This window comes from Mrakia frigida (genome assembly GCF_051309035.1).
Source record: "Mrakia frigida strain ATCC 22029 unplaced genomic scaffold BDY24scaffold_9, whole genome shotgun sequence".
NCBI classification, from domain to species: domain Eukaryota; kingdom Fungi; phylum Basidiomycota; class Tremellomycetes; order Cystofilobasidiales; family Mrakiaceae; genus Mrakia; species Mrakia frigida.
Genome location: NW_027481272.1, coordinates 1 through 14215, shown reverse-complemented (window position 1 = coordinate 14215; position 14215 = coordinate 1). Strand labels below are relative to the sequence as shown.

General features: G+C 54.8%; 6 protein-coding genes across 6 annotated transcripts; 4 read left to right on the top strand and 2 right to left on the bottom strand.

The window, feature by feature from the left end:
- The first annotated feature begins 547 nt into the window (after positions 1-547).
- Positions 548-2019, top strand: RIB1 (GTP cyclohydrolase II). Its single transcript, XM_076639633.1, has one exon. It carries the CDS (start codon positions 640-642, stop codon positions 1867-1869), a length of 1230 nt encoding a protein of 409 aa, XP_076498116.1. The 5' UTR covers positions 548-639; the 3' UTR covers positions 1870-2019.
- Positions 2020-3526: 1507 nt separating this feature from the next.
- On the top strand, positions 3527-5469 carry BDY24DRAFT_383205 (eukaryotic translation initiation factor 4E). Its single transcript, XM_076639632.1, has 5 exons — positions 3527-4159; positions 4257-4516; positions 4627-4818; positions 4932-5062; positions 5216-5469. The coding sequence occupies exons 1-5, from the start codon at positions 3831-3833 to the stop codon at positions 5372-5374; spliced, it is 1071 nt and encodes a 356-aa protein (XP_076498115.1). The 5' UTR covers positions 3527-3830; the 3' UTR covers positions 5375-5469.
- A 255-nt stretch (positions 5470-5724) lies between these two features.
- BDY24DRAFT_413647 (uncharacterized protein) lies at positions 5725-6795 on the bottom strand (the record flags this gene model as incomplete). The annotated part of the gene is made up of 5 exons (XM_076643208.1): positions 5725-5789; positions 5912-5971; positions 6055-6314; positions 6392-6548; positions 6633-6795. The coding sequence occupies 5 exons, from the start codon at positions 6793-6795 to the stop codon at positions 5725-5727; spliced, it is 705 nt and encodes a 234-aa protein (XP_076498114.1).
- Positions 6796-6981: 186 nt separating this feature from the next.
- BDY24DRAFT_383202 (THO complex subunit 1 transcription elongation factor-domain-containing protein) lies at positions 6982-10188 on the top strand. The gene is made up of 10 exons (XM_076639631.1): positions 6982-7347; positions 7449-7542; positions 7616-7734; positions 7819-8275; positions 8357-8703; positions 8781-8921; positions 9008-9124; positions 9210-9412; positions 9507-9645; positions 9755-10188. The coding sequence occupies exons 1-10, from the start codon at positions 7093-7095 to the stop codon at positions 10142-10144; spliced, it is 2262 nt and encodes a 753-aa protein (XP_076498113.1). The 5' UTR covers positions 6982-7092; the 3' UTR covers positions 10145-10188.
- A 271-nt stretch (positions 10189-10459) lies between these two features.
- On the bottom strand, positions 10460-12107 carry CYT2 (cytochrome c1 heme lyase CYT2). The gene is made up of 3 exons (XM_076639630.1): positions 11366-12107; positions 10733-10997; positions 10460-10631 (listed from the first exon to the last, which is right to left on the bottom strand). The coding sequence occupies exons 1-2, from the start codon at positions 12046-12048 to the stop codon at positions 10748-10750; spliced, it is 933 nt and encodes a 310-aa protein (XP_076498112.1). The 5' UTR covers positions 12049-12107; the 3' UTR covers positions 10460-10631; positions 10733-10747.
- Positions 12108-12223: 116 nt separating this feature from the next.
- GPN2 (GTPase GPN2) lies at positions 12224-14010 on the top strand (the record flags this gene model as incomplete). Its single annotated transcript, XM_076642706.1, has 7 exons — positions 12224-12257; positions 12354-12391; positions 12456-12704; positions 12918-12986; positions 13095-13251; positions 13367-13527; positions 13657-14010. 7 exons carry the CDS (start codon positions 12224-12226, stop codon positions 14008-14010), a joined length of 1062 nt encoding a protein of 353 aa, XP_076498111.1.
- Positions 14011-14215: the final 205 nt, after the last annotated feature.

The window sequence follows — 14215 nt, the reverse complement described above, 5'->3', positions numbered from 1 at the left end:
TCCCATCCCTGCTGTCCTTTCCTTTCAAACCGTCAGCATCGAAAAAAGAAACAGCCTCGTCTCCTCTTCTTCCCACCTATCACTCTTTGCTGTTCCAGCATGACCTCCAACCCTCCCATCTCTGTCTCCTCGACCTCACCCTTCCCTCCTTGCCCGAAACAACCAAACGGATCAGCTTCGACTTCGACTTCTTCTCCTCTTCTCTCCAAAGTGCTCGCTCCCGCTGCTACGAGACCGAATGGACTGCCAAAGGGCGGACTGCTGGATAAGGAGGCGAATGGGATATGTGAGTTTCTATATGGCGTTTGGGGAGGGAGAGAGGGAAGGATTCCGTTGAGGACGGAGGACAGAGGAGGAGGAAGGAAGGAGAGCGAGCTCGACGTTTTCGTTCCTTCCCTTCTTTCTTCTCCTTCTTTCGCTCCTTGTTGGGACCCTATAGAATCGAGAATTCGAAGATATTTATACTGACGCTTCCCTCTTTGCCCGCCTCTTGCAGCTCGCACCAACTCCCCCGATATCTTTGGCAGCCGCTCCTCCTCGAACAACCTTCCTCCCTCCTCCCCTTCCTCCCTCACCACTCCCTTCTTCCAAGACCCTCTTCATCCCTCCACCTCCTCGCCCAACCCTCTTCCACCACCTATGCCCTTCTTCGGAGGAACGATCGTCTTCCTGCCCTCGATCCCCAAACCTCACGTCCACGCTCAACCTCTCATCCTCCCGTCCATCCCTTCAGCACCTCCCTCTCCCTCCTCGTCCCTCCCTCCTCACCTCTCCAACCCTCTAGACCTCAAATGTCACGCTCGAGCTCGAATCCCAACTCCTCACGGACACGTCTTCCTCCATCTGTACAAGACCAACCAGGACGCGAAGGAACATCTGGCGATCGTGTTCGATCCTGTTCAGATGGAGGAGAGGAAGGAAGGCAGGGATCACATCAGGAGCAGGAGTTTGGATTCCGTTTGGAGGGAAGGAGAGACGGAGATGGAGAGGTTGATCAGGGGAGCTTACGTTGGGAGGTTGGGCTTGGATGGAGGGAAGGCTTCGAGGCCGACAGGTTCGAGGACGACGACCGACGCGCTCTCCTCCTCTTCTTCGACTTCGAACTCGGATCTCACTCCTCCACCACCACCACCAACTCCCCTAGTCCGAATCCACTCCGAATGTTTCACCGGCGAAACCCTCGGTTCCCAACGATGCGATTGCGGAGAACAACTCGACGAATCCCTTCGACTCATCTCCCTCCCTACCCTCTCGGATCCTCTCGACCCTCACTCTCCTCTCGTCCCAGGTCGAGGAGTCATCGTCTACCTTCGTCAAGAAGGTCGTGGGATCGGTCTCTTATCCAAACTCCTCGCCTACAACCTCCAGGATCTCGGACACGACACCGTCGAAGCCAATCTCGCTCTAGGCCACGGCGCCGACGAGAGGAAGTGGGACGTGGCGGGTGGGATCTTGGAGGATCTAGGGTTCGGGAAGGATGGAGGGGAAGGACTGAGGCTGATGACGAACAATCCCGGGAAGGTAGATGGGCTGAGAGGCGAAGGGATCAACGTGGTGGAGAGGGTCGGGATGGTTCCGAGAGCTTGGGAGACGTATCCTCATCGCCATCATCATTCGGATGAGGAGGAAGTAGGGTACGATGCGAGTGCTGGTGGGGTGGGACCGCTATCGTTGGCGTTGGAGGGGCAGTTGCATCCCGAGGTGAAGGTGGAGGAGGCGGCGAGGGAGAAGGAGAGACGGGAGTGGATGGCGAGGAGGGGAGGGGTCGGGATGATTGGTGGAGGGGAGACGAGGAGTGAGGAGCTGGATAGGTACTTGAAGACGAAGGTGGAGAGGATGGGTCATATCTTGGAGCTGCCCAAGGATTAGAATTGAATTTCGAACTGGCTTTCGGGATCGCGACGCGTCTGGGCCTTTCCTTCGAGAAAAAGAGAGAGACAGAATCAACATGAGAGAGGAAGCTGAAAAACATACTGAGAGGAGAGAAGAATAAACAAACACATCGAGACTTCAACACGAAACGAAACAACCCAGCTCAAAAGCAAGAAAGCAAGACCCAAAGCGCCTCCTCGTCAACTCCTCCCAGCCGCCTCAACCGAACTCCCTTGCTCTTTCTCCTCCCTCCCCTCCTGCTCGATCACCCCGAATCCAAACCTCGTAGGCGCAGTCGTCTGGGGATCGAACGAGACAGGCGAATCCGTTCGATTCCCTCCCGCCAGCGTTTCCACTCGAGTCGACGTCGAGTTCGTCGACGTTCGTGTGAGAGCAGGTTCCGAAGCTCGTTCATCCGTGGCGATGAGGGTTCGGAGTTGGTCTGATTGAACGTAGGAGCGAGTCAGTCTCCACTTCGATCGAACCGCGAAGATCGAGGACCCGAGGCTCACGTTTGTAGGCTCCCTCCTCCGGAGAAGCCAATCTTGGACTCCTCGTCCTCCCTGAGCTCGTCTCCGTCCTTCTTGTCGATGTTTCTGAATCTGGTGGTCCCAGGGAAGTCGATGTCGTCGTTCTCAGCTCGAAGTTGGGTCCTGGATCGATGTCGATTGAAGTGAGAGGAGCAAGAGGAACTCGAGGAAGGTGAAGCTGAACGTTGTCGACCTGACGCTCTAGCGAGGAGGTTGCCGATGAGGAGGAAGGGGAGAGAGACGTATCGTCCCTCTCGAGTATCCTCTTTCAGAGAAGGTGGTGAGTTGAGGGAAGAAGGAAGAAGGCAGCGCTGAGGTCGGACGAGAGTAGATAGAGAGGAAGCTGAGAAAAGAAAAAGCTCATGGAAAGGGCGAGGCTTTCGAACCTGCTCCTGCCAGAATTTCCTGTTCAGCTTTAGCTCGCGTGGATGTGGTCGGTCCCTTGACGGTCCACGAGGGGTGAGAGTTAGGTTGAGAATCGAACGAGAGAGGGAGGAAGGAGGAGATTGGGAGCTCACAAGTGGGCTGAGTCTCGAAATCAGAGGCCGAGCTTTCTCTTTCCTGCCCTCAAACGACGAGGAGCTTTTTTCTTCTGGTTAAAGGGGACGAGCAGGGAGAACTGACAGCCGACTCGATATGGTCCTGATGACCTTTCTTCAGAGGCTGAGGAGGGACGGGGAAGAGCTGCTGAAGACGGAGGGTGAAAGATGGTCGAGCTCAACATCGCTTCCTTCCTTCCTTCTTTCGACAACTGGAGCATCTATGCTACTCCTTCGCTTTCGACAGGTCTCCTCCTATATACGGAACTTCAGCTGATCAACCTCAGGTTTCAATTTGTCAACAGATCGCCCTCAAATACACGTTGCTCGGCCCACGATCTTTCCCCTTTGTCTCTCACCTCTCCGACCTCCCCCTTTGATGACTTCGCTTTCCTCCTCCCCCCCTTCCTTCGTTCCCTCTCAACGCCCATCTTATCCTCCTGATCTAAAGCCATGTCCACCCCTCCAGCTCCCATGCAACCAGCTCCATCAACCGTCGAAACTGCTCGTCCAAAGATGCACTCTCGTCTTCCCTCCCTCGACCAACTCCGAGCCACGGCCAACTCTAGTTCGTCCTTATGTACCTTCCTCCCTTCTCCTCCTCCTCCTCCCCCTTTTATCCATATCTCGAGTATCCTCGTCTCTGACTTCGCTCTTGATCCCTCTAACAGAGCTCGGCAACCTCCCCTCCCTCTCAACTTGCAACCTCCCTCCATCGTCCTCCGGTCCCTCGCCTTCAACTCGACTCAACCGCTCCCTTCTCTCTCGCAAGGAATCCATCTCCTCCATCGCATCCATCCAAGAACAACATACCACCCTGAACTCTCCAGCTACCGACGGAACGACCGTTCCCGGAGGAGGGACGAGCCCTGTCGCCCTCGAGAAGGACATGGGTTCGAAGGCTCCGGAGAGATGGAAGGCCGTCCCTACGTTGAGCGAGATCAGAGAGAGGCACATGGCTGCTACGGCTGCTGCTTCTACTGGAAAGGGAGCTGATGTCGAGGCGGTCGCTGTTGGAGACGAGCATAAGGACGCTGGAGGGGAGGAGGGAGAGAAGAAGGTCGATGCGTCGGGGGGAGGGCTGCAGAAGAGGAAAGGGCCTCTCGCTGATCTCTTGACGAGGAAGGAGGTCGTGTTGGACGAGATGATGAAGCCTCCTCCTACTCCTGTACCAGAGTTCAGGGTGGTGAAGGAGGAGCATCCTCTGGCAAACACCTGGTGAGCTCGTCTCTTCTTCCTCCGGCTCTCGGTTCGCGTCGTCGTGTCGCTCGGAGCTCATCTTTCTCTCTTTCGTTCATATCCGATCTTCTCACAGGACGATGACCTACTCTCCGCCCATCATCCCTTCCGCTTCGACTCTCTCCAACCTCTCCCTCGACGACTCAGCCTCAGCAACCGTCGCGACCCCCTCCGTCTCCTCCGTCTACACCTCTTCTCTCCTGCACCTCGGCCACTTCAACACCATCGAATCGTGGGCTCGTCTTTCCAACCATCTTTCGACGGTACCTCCTAGCATGTTATCGAAGGGAGGGAACTATCAACTCTTCAAGAAGGGAGTCGAACCGATCTTCGAAGGTTCGTCTCGTCTCGTCTCGTCTCCTCTTTCTCCTCTTGTCTATGTCGGCTTCTTAACTGACCAAGACCCCTTCCTTCTTCTCCAATTTTCTATCTCGTACATGCTGTAGATCCTGCCAACGAGAAGGGTGGCAAATGGGTTCTGACGATGCGAGGACATCGAGCGTCGACTCTCGACGACGCGTGGAGGGAGACGATCTTGTGCCTCGTCGGAGAGGCTTTGGAGTCTGGATCCTCAGAGGACGAGGAAGATGAGATTTGTGGAGCTGTGGTCTCGGTCAGGGCGAAGGCTGATAGGATTCGTGAGTCTCGTCTATCGCGTTCCTTGCTTCTTCGAACTTCTCTTCCAACTGCTTTCGTTCGGAGAGACACTCACTGATCGCAACCTCTTGTTTTCGAAACATCGAAATCAAAGAACTATGGATCAAGAGCAAAGACCCCGTCAACCTCGTCAACGGAATCGGGAAACGGTTCGTCAAGGCTCTGGGTTTGGACAAGGAGGGAGGTCGACCTGCTGAGGAAGGATCGTTCAGTTTGGAGTTCCAGGTCAGTCCGATCTCTTCCTCCTCTATCGATTTTATCCTCAAGTCACCAACGGGGTCGTCGATCAGGCGCTCGAAGGAAGGATGGAGGCGCGTCGAGTCGATCGACGACGAACGAACGCTGACCCTCTCTTTCTCTCGCTCCTTACGTCTCCAGTACAACCAAGGCTCCGCTCCTCCTATCTCCAAATACATCACCCTCTCCTCCTCGACCTCCGCATCGCTCGCTCGACCTGGAGTCAAGGGAGCTTGGAGGACGAACTCGAGCTCCGCGGTTCCGTCGTTGGTCGTTGTTGGGGAAGGTGTGGGAGCTTGAGGGGAAGCGGAAGAGCTGGGCTCCTTCTGATGACTCACGGATAGTTTACTTATATCTTGGATTTGAGCTCTCTTGATGAGATCTGTATGCTGTGCAAGGACGAAGAGAAAGAAAGGAAAGAAAGAAGACGGCAGAGTCGAACTACATTCCCAACGGCCAGGATTCTGTTGCGTTCCTTTCTCCATTTTAAGCAAGCTAGCAAGCTAGCACGTCGCTTGTGTAGCACAGAATCGTCATCAAAGATCGTCGTTGCTAAGGAAGAAAACGTTCATCGAAGTCGATGCCCACTGTTCGTCTCGCCTCGCGATCGCCTCGTCGCGTTGAAAGAGGGAGGTCGTCGATCGTCAACCCTATTCGTCGGAGAAAATACTTCTGCCCTTGGAGTTGAGAAGCGACTTGAGTCGAGGAAGGGCGTCTGCGAAACATAAAGGCACATAGATGGAGGAAAGGGGGGCCGGAAGATCGACGCGTCAATCTCCTGAACGAAGGAGATCTTTGGGAGCGCAGAGTTGCGAGACGAAGAGGTAGACCACTCACCCATCATTTCGGAAGAGTGCCAACCATCATCGTAGGCTTGACCTTCTCCGTTGAGTTCGCCTGCGCAGTGGGAGGAGGTGACTCTGAATCAGCTTCGTTCCTTTATACCGTCGCGTCGATCGCAGAGGATGCAACGGACTCACCAACCTCGTCTTCTTCTCTGATAAGCATGATGAACTCTTCCTTCTCCTTGACGTACTTGATCGCTTCGAGAGCGACAGCCTCATTCCCGACCGAGAGAGCGACGAGGAAAAGGTCTCTCCACGTCTTTGCGAGAAGGACGGCAACGTCGACTGTTTTTCTGCACGCAATCGTCTCTCTCATCCACAACTTGGGTGCAGTGTTTTTACTCGGAGATGGGTGACGTCGGACCTGGATGGGGAGCTCGTTCTCGTACGCGCAACTGAGGAGGGGAATGGAGGAGAAAGCAAGATCGCCCGTTCGTGATGTTAGTTTCCTCGTCGAAAGAAACGGAGCTACGTTGAGAGGCCCACCTGAAATCGTTGTCGGTAGAGTTGACCATTTCCAAGCACTAGAGATCGATGAGCTGAAGCGAGCTCCTCCTTGAGCTCAATCGCAACGAGGAAGACGTCCTGAAGCCAGGTTCCCAGCCTCTTGCTTGTGCGAAGTCCATGTCCTGTTCGTAGATGCACAGGAGAGCGAAAGAGATCGAAAAGGCGGTCAATACACGAGCTGGTCAAAGATGAAGACATGAAAGAACTCACAAGGAAGAAGGTCTCTTCGCCGAAGATGTCCGCTCGCGCCTGCATCACAATCCTGTCAAACTCATCCAGCACCTTGGCTCGTTGGTTGTTGTAGTTGAGCTTGTTGATGGCGTATCGAGCATCGACGGCATCCTGGTAAGACGATTTGATGTTGTGCATCTCGGAGGAAGGGAGCGAGTTAAGATGAGGGAGAACGGTGGAGGAGAAGAGAGACCAGAACGTCTCGGCAGGAAGGGAAGCGAGACCGTTGATGAAAAGAGAAGTGGGCAAGGGAGTGGTGGGAGAAGAGGAGGAAGAAGACGAAGAAGCTTTTCTTCTCTTCTTAGCCTTCGGACATGGTGGCGGCTCGAGGGAAGGAAGGAAAGAAATCGAGCTTTCGAGCTGGTCGTTTCGCTCCCCTCCTAACGACCAGCATCCCCTTTCCCATCCACTCGCCTCTTTTTTTTCAGACTGAGGATGGCTTCTTCCTCTTCTTCATCCCTCTCTCGTCCAGAAACCTTTTCTGCTCTGGAATCCAAGCTTCGAGATCACCTCAAGAACACCACGACCTCCCCCTCCTCCTCTCCTCGCTCCTTCCCTTCCGTCGTCGACTCGATCACGCTCTTCTGGGACGAACTTGGACTGGATCTGGACACAACTGAAGGAGGATTGAAGGAGGGAGTACAACAGGTCATTCAAAGAGTTATCAAGGAGGATGCCCTCTTAGCAGCTGTAGGTTCAAACAAAGGAAGAAGAAGGGAAACGTCGACCTCACCTTGAGCCTCGACGACTGATCTCCTCCTTCTCCTTCTCGCTTCTCTTACTTCAACCAGGAAACCGAGGTCGACACCAGGAAGGAGGATATCTTTCCTCTCTACGACTCCATCAAGCTCAGACTGGATTACTCGCTCGCTCTCAGTCAACTCGGTCAGTTCCTTCGCGAGCTTGACTCCTCCTTCCTCCGACCTCGAGCTCACCAGCTTTCCGTTCCTCTATACAGGCAAGCTCGAGGAGAAATCTCCTTACATCATCCTGGAGGATATCTTCGCCTACCTCACCGTCCCTGGATGTCGTCAGGTCTTCAAGTTCCTCGAGGAGAGATCAACAGAGCTCAAACTCGTGAGCTTCCCTGCCTTCCCCTTCCCTCGTTCCTCCCTCCCTCCCTCTGAACCTGACACGTCTCCCTCGCCATCGCCTCTACAGCCCCTCCCCTCCGCTCTCGAAAAAACGACCGGTCTCGCCCTCCTCCGAGCGTGCAACGTGCTCCTCGCTCGACTCTCCAAATCTCAAGACTCGGTCTTCTGTGGTCGCATCCTCAGCTTCATGGCTTCCGCCTTCAGTCTAGGAGCGAGAAGTGGAGTCAACCTGCGAGGAGACTTCAACATCGGGAATGAAACCTTCTTCGAGAACTTGGAGGAGAAGCCTGTGGAGGAGGAACAGGTCGTCGTCGAAGAGGAGGAGGATCAGGTTGCTGTGGTCGAGGAGGACGTCGAGATGAAGCACGAGGCGAAGGAGGAGGGAGAGGAAGGGGAAGAGGAGGAGGAAGGAGTGGTGAAGGATGAGATTGAAGAAGGGGAGACGAACGAGGATTCGATACCTGAGGTGCCGAAGAAGGAGATCAAGGCCATCGTGGAGGAGAAGAGGGAGGACTTGCCTTCTCGTCAGTTCACGTCTCGTCGTTTCCCTTCTCTCATCCTTCCCAGTACCTGATCAAAGTTCCGGTTCTCTTCACATCCATCAGCCGTCGCCACCGAACCCTTCTACAAAACCTTCTGGTCTCTCCAAGCCTTCTTCGCCAACCCAACCCTCCTCTCGACTCCTCCACCATCGTCTTCCCAGCCCTCCTCGTCAACAAGCTCCTCCTCCTCCTCGCCATTCCCCGACTTCCAAATCCGAGTCGATCGAGTCATCACTACTCTAGCAGCCGAAACGGAGAAGGAGAAGGTCCTTCGAGGAACCGGAGACGGGAGCGCGTCGAACGGGGGAGCAGGAGGGAAGGGCAAGGACGTGAAGAGGGATGCGGTCGGTGGACTCGACGAGGTGTTCATGCCCAAGTTCTTGACGAGTCCTGGATTGTTGGCTTTCGAGGTACATCCGTCTTGCTTCCTTTGGATTCCTGTTGAGTAGAACCTGACCTCGTTCTCGTCGTCGTCTTTTCTCCTCAGCTCGCAGACGTCTCCTTCCGACGTCAAATCCTCATCCAGTTCCTCATCCTCTTCCAACATCTTCGAACTCTCTTCGCTCCTGGAGGACCCGGAAAGATCACCAAGACGAGGCTTCCCAATCTCGTTCTCGACAAGGAGAAGGTCCGTCGCGTCCCTTCTTCTCTCCCTATCCTTCCCTCCTTCGACTCGTGCTGACTGTCTTCGCTCTGTTACTGTTTTGGTCACAGGAGACATGGTTCGAATCGACCTGGGCGTCGGTACTCAAGGAGCTTCGTTCCACATGGCCGGAGGGAGACAAGTTCACCGAGACGGTTCTGGCGATTCTGAGACGAGAAGAGAACTGGGTACGTCTCATCTCCCTCCCTCCCGACTCAATCCAGCCTACTTCCAACCTCGATACTGACCTCCTTACTCCCTTATGCTCCTCAGACTCAATGGAAAGACCACTCCTGCGTCGCCTTCGACTTCCCTCCCATCTCCGACGCCTCCCTCATCGCCACTCGAGTCAAACGTCGTCGACTCGAAACCGCTCCTCCACCACCTCTCGCCAACTCGGTGGGAACTCCTGCTCTTTCGAAACTTTGGGAGAAGGACAACCTGACGGAGCTTCAGCAGTTGGAAGGGAATCGACCGTGAGTGTCCCGCCGTCACCTTCTTTCGTCTTTTCGAGGCTGCTTTCCTTTCGACGCCGTGACTGACTTCCATCCTTGTATTCGACACTCTCAGACTCGACGGACTCCACATCTACTCTACCAAACTCGCACGAGCAGACCTCCTCGCTTCGAATCGGAAACGAGCGTACGAGAAGGCCAACGGACCTGGATCCCTACCCGCTAACGATGAACAGATGCAGAGGAGTGAAGATGTGAGTATTTTCCTTACCGTTCTCTCTCGACCTTCCAGCCCTTTCCTTCTTCTCGTCTCTAAACTAACGCTCTCTTCTCCCCTCCTCCCTCCCCCCGAACCCAATCCAGCTCAAATCCTCCCTCACCTTCCGCGGTCTCCGCATGGCCTCTCGAACCTTCATCCCTCTTCTCTCAAACCTCTTCATCAAGGTCCCCGTGCCAAGACAGAACTACCTGTCGGTCCTGCTCGACGCGGAGAACCAGGAGAAGAAGGAGAAAGAGTACTTGAGGGAGGCGAACGCTGCGTTGCCCGAGGTGGTAGTTAATGGGCCTGCGAGTACGGGTGTGAGTGCGACTGGGGTGGGAGGGGAGGAGGTGAATGGTGTGAATGTGAAGGGCGAGGGGGAGAGTGAGGAGATGAAGGAGGAGGAGGTGGGGACGGCGACAGCGACGGAGGTCGTTGCTGCTGGAGAGGGAGAGGTGGCGACGACGACGAATGGGGATGTAGAGATGGCTTAGTTTGCTGTATCTTTGGACGAGTATGATTGTCCAATTCCGCTCGACGTCTTGGACGTTTGACGTTCGACGAAAGTGAAAGGCCAGCGCAACGAGAACCGAGGAAGACGAAGTTGCTCTCTCCTCACCCCCCAGCGCAGAGAGCAAGACCTTCGTGCGAAATCTGAGATATGGCTAGACGCCTCTCGGATTGGTGCGCGTTACCGTACTCGCAGAGAGGCCTCGGAGAGGGGTGGACGAAGGAGCGACTGAGGTCGAGAGGATTTGGACGCGTCCAACACGACGATGCTTCTTCAGCTCTTTCGTGAACCAAGAGGATGAGTAGTGCGCCGCCATTGAGATAACAACGGGTCTGATCTAACAATCTAAGTCTATACCTACTGCGTGCTCTTCTCCGAATACGTCCGTCGCTCCCTCAAAAGCGACGACGACGCGATCCCGAGGCCTCCTCCTGTTCCTCCTCCTACGAAGGCTTCGCGAGCTGTAAGGACTGTCACAAAGGAAGCGAGAAGAGTTCGAAGACGTCAGCTCATCGTCCTCTTCACGCTCGAACATCAAAAGAAAAGACGCGTCTGATCTGCCCAAACTCACCTCAACCCGTCTCCCTCAGTTCCCGCTCCCTTCCTCCGCCTTCACCTCCCCACCGAGATCCCTGCCCAACCCCAGCCTCATCTTCAGTCCCTCCCACCCATCCACCGCCGGTCGCACATCCAAGAAGAAGCTCAGATCCATCGGTGGCATGTCCTCCATCCCCGAGACGCGTTTGGAGGAACCGGTGTAGAAGTCGATGATGTAGGTGACTTCGGTACCACATCGGTTGACGAGCCAGCGATGGGTGTCGAACGGGGGTTGGTAGCTGGGGAAGAAAGGTGCGAAGAGGAGGGAGTTAGCGAGAGAGAGAGAGGAAAGAGAGAGGGAGGGTGAAGGAGAAAGGGAGGAGGGTGATTGGCTGAACGAGCGAGGGAGGTAAGATCGTTGGAAGGAGATGGCAGAGATGGGACGAGGATGAGACGAGGGAAAGGAAATCTTATAGATTCGACTGGAATCGAACCGTCTCGAGGACGATTTGATCCCCATTAAAAAACGACGAAAGGGAAGGGAAGGAGCAACGTCGACAGTTGAAGCTCAACATTGCTTCCTTCCTTTCCTTCTCCCTCTCCTTCCCTCCCTCCGTCTCCCCCTTCTGCCTTCCAAAGCAAGGAAAATATCCAAACCTAAACTCACCCAAATAAGACCCTATTCATCAAACTCTTTGGATTCAACCTGCCCGGCGTCCCTTTGAACGTGACCAGCTTGACTCCTCCGCACCCTTCTCCTCCTCTTCCCTTCTCCCACTCCAACACTTCCTTCCACGCTCGTTCGTTGACGGCGTTGTGAATGGGGACGATCGTCTTCATATCCTCCGGGTTCGGGTTGTGGTTCTTGCGCTCCATGGCAGCGTAGAACTGAGCTTCCGAAGGGTAGACCCAGTTGGACGAGTTGGGGTCCGTGGAGGAGGAGGCGTGAGTAGAGGAGGAGGATGCTGCGGATGTAGTAGTAGTAGAGGGAGAGGGAGTAGCGTAGGAAGAGAGGTCTGATCCAGGGGAGAGGGTGGGGAGGATGTCGAGCGATTGACGAGGGATCGAGGAGGTGATTCGATCCGTTGGCAGAGGGAGCGGCTGCTGTTGAGATCGAATTCTGGGAGGAGTTGTAGTAGTCGGATTAGAAGAAGGCGATAGAGGCGAAGGTGAAGTTTTTTGAGTTGCCAGCCATTTGAGTCGGGTAGACTCATCGACGGGACACTTGTCGCCTGAACCTGGAGCGACCGGAGGATGACCAGGAGGAGGGAGGGAGGAGGAGGAGGGTGGTGGTGAAGTCGGTATAGATGGAGGAGAAGAGGAAGGAGTAGAAGAAGTGAAAGGCCACATGTTGAAAAAAGAGGAAGGGTGTGGATAGAGGGAAGGAGGAGAAGGAAGGAAAGGAATCGAGCTCATCGAAAAGTCAGCGAGATTTCGTTCGAGCTCACCTTCCTTTCTCCTTCCCTTCTCAAGTCTCGTCCAACCACATCCCGCCCGTTCTTGAACTCCTACAGACCCCTTCTCGATGCCCTTCGGTCAACTAGTAATTGGTCCACCAGGTTAGTCTGCTCTTGTCCCTCTCTCAACTCTCTCGACTCTCATTGACCTCCACCTCACCTCTCCTCTCCTTCCCTTCTCCTCCTCCCTCGTTCCAGGCTCCGGCAAATCTACCTACTGTCATGGAATGCACCAAGTGAGTCGATGTAGGAACATATCTCTCCGTCGCCATAGTAACCAACTCCTTTCCCTCTCTGCAGTTCCTCACAGCTCTGGGTCGACCTGTTCACATCATCAACCTCGATCCAGCGAACGAATCCTTGCCGTATCCTTGCTCTCTCTCCATCTCTTCGCTCGTAACCCTCAAGGACACCATGGACGAGTACGGACTGGGACCGAACGGAGCCATGCTTTACTGCATGGAGTATCTCGAGGAGAACTTTGACTGGTTGGAGGAGAAGTTGAGCGAGTTGGAGGGAGGTTACTTTATTTTCGATGTCGCTGGGCAGGTGAGTAGCGTCTCTTTGCGGGCGTTTCTTGACTGGAGAGTAGAGGCAGAAAGTGGTGGTATAGGACAGCGGTTGAAGGGTTGGGCTCGGCTGGATTCTTGGGGAGGAAGGAGGAACGTCGAGTCGTCTCGAGCTCACCTTCGACCCCTTCCCTCCCCTTTGCTTTCTCACCTCGGCCGTCCCCTGACTCCTCCTTCTCTCTTTCCCTGACAGGTTGAACTAAGCACTAATCACGGATCCCTCACTCGCATAATGGATCGTCTGCGGAAACTCGACTATCGCGTTCGTCCTTCCTCCCCTCCCTCGACGCGTCGACTCCCCCTCTCCTTCCTTCCTCCCTACTCCCCTTCTAACACCCTCCCCACTTCTTCGTCCTCATTTCTTCCTCAGCTCGCAGCGGTACACCTCTCTGACGCATCTTACCTCACGGACCCGTCCAAATACATCTCGGTCCTCCTCCTCTCCCTTCGAACGATGCTGCAACTCGAGATGCCCCACGTCAACGTGCTTTCCAAGATGGACATCGTTACCAAGATGGGGGATTTAGGTGCGTTCACTTTTTTCCTCGAGTGTTCTTCTCCCTCGAAACCTATGAGAAAGTCGTCCGTTCGTCGAGAAGAAGCTGACCCTCCCTTCTTTCCGACGCGTCTTTCGTCGTCCAGCCTTCAACCTCGACTACTACACCGAAGTTCAAGATCTCTCTCAGATTTCAGTGCTCCTCGATAAGGATCCTAGGATGACGAGGTTCGGGGATCTCAACAAGGCCATCTGTGAGATCGTCGAGGACTACGGGTTGGTTGGGTTTGAGACGTTGGCTGTTGAGGCGAGTTGCTCTCTCCTTTCCCTCCTCATTCCTCCTACCCTCTCTCTTTACGTCTATCCTCTTTTCGTCCGTCAAGGCTGACTTGTTCTCGTTCTCGTTCTCATCTTGTCTCGTCTTTTTGCTTCACAGGACAAGAAATCCATGCTCCACCTCCTCAAAATCCTCGACAAAGCGACGGGTTACATCTTCCTACCACCTACCAGACCGGCCTCTTCTTCGTCCCATGATCACTCCTCCCATTCCCACTCCCATCCCGAATCCTTCTCCTCAACAACACCTCCCAGAACGAGCGCGTCCTCACGTCCAAACGGCGACGCCCTCTTCTCTTCCATCTCCGGCCCCATCCCCGGCAGTCGTGATATCGGTGAGGTTCAGGAACGGTGGATCGATCAGAAGGAGGTCTACGATGAGTACGAGAGGGGGGAGTGGAAGAGGGAGGGGGAGAGGGCCAGCGGTGGTGGGGCAGGAGGAGGAAGGGGATGATGGAATGAACCTTCGTCAAGTTGCGTCGTGTCTGGGCAGAGAAGAGAGTTGGATCGGAGCAGGACTGCGCCGCGAGCTGAGAAGTGGGGGTATAGTTTAGCGCGCAGAAGTCCACCAGAAAAACTGCTCCTGAGCTGATCAGCGAAGTACTGCGATTTCGCCCAACTCAATGATTGCTTCGTCTCTATACACAAACTTGAACCCA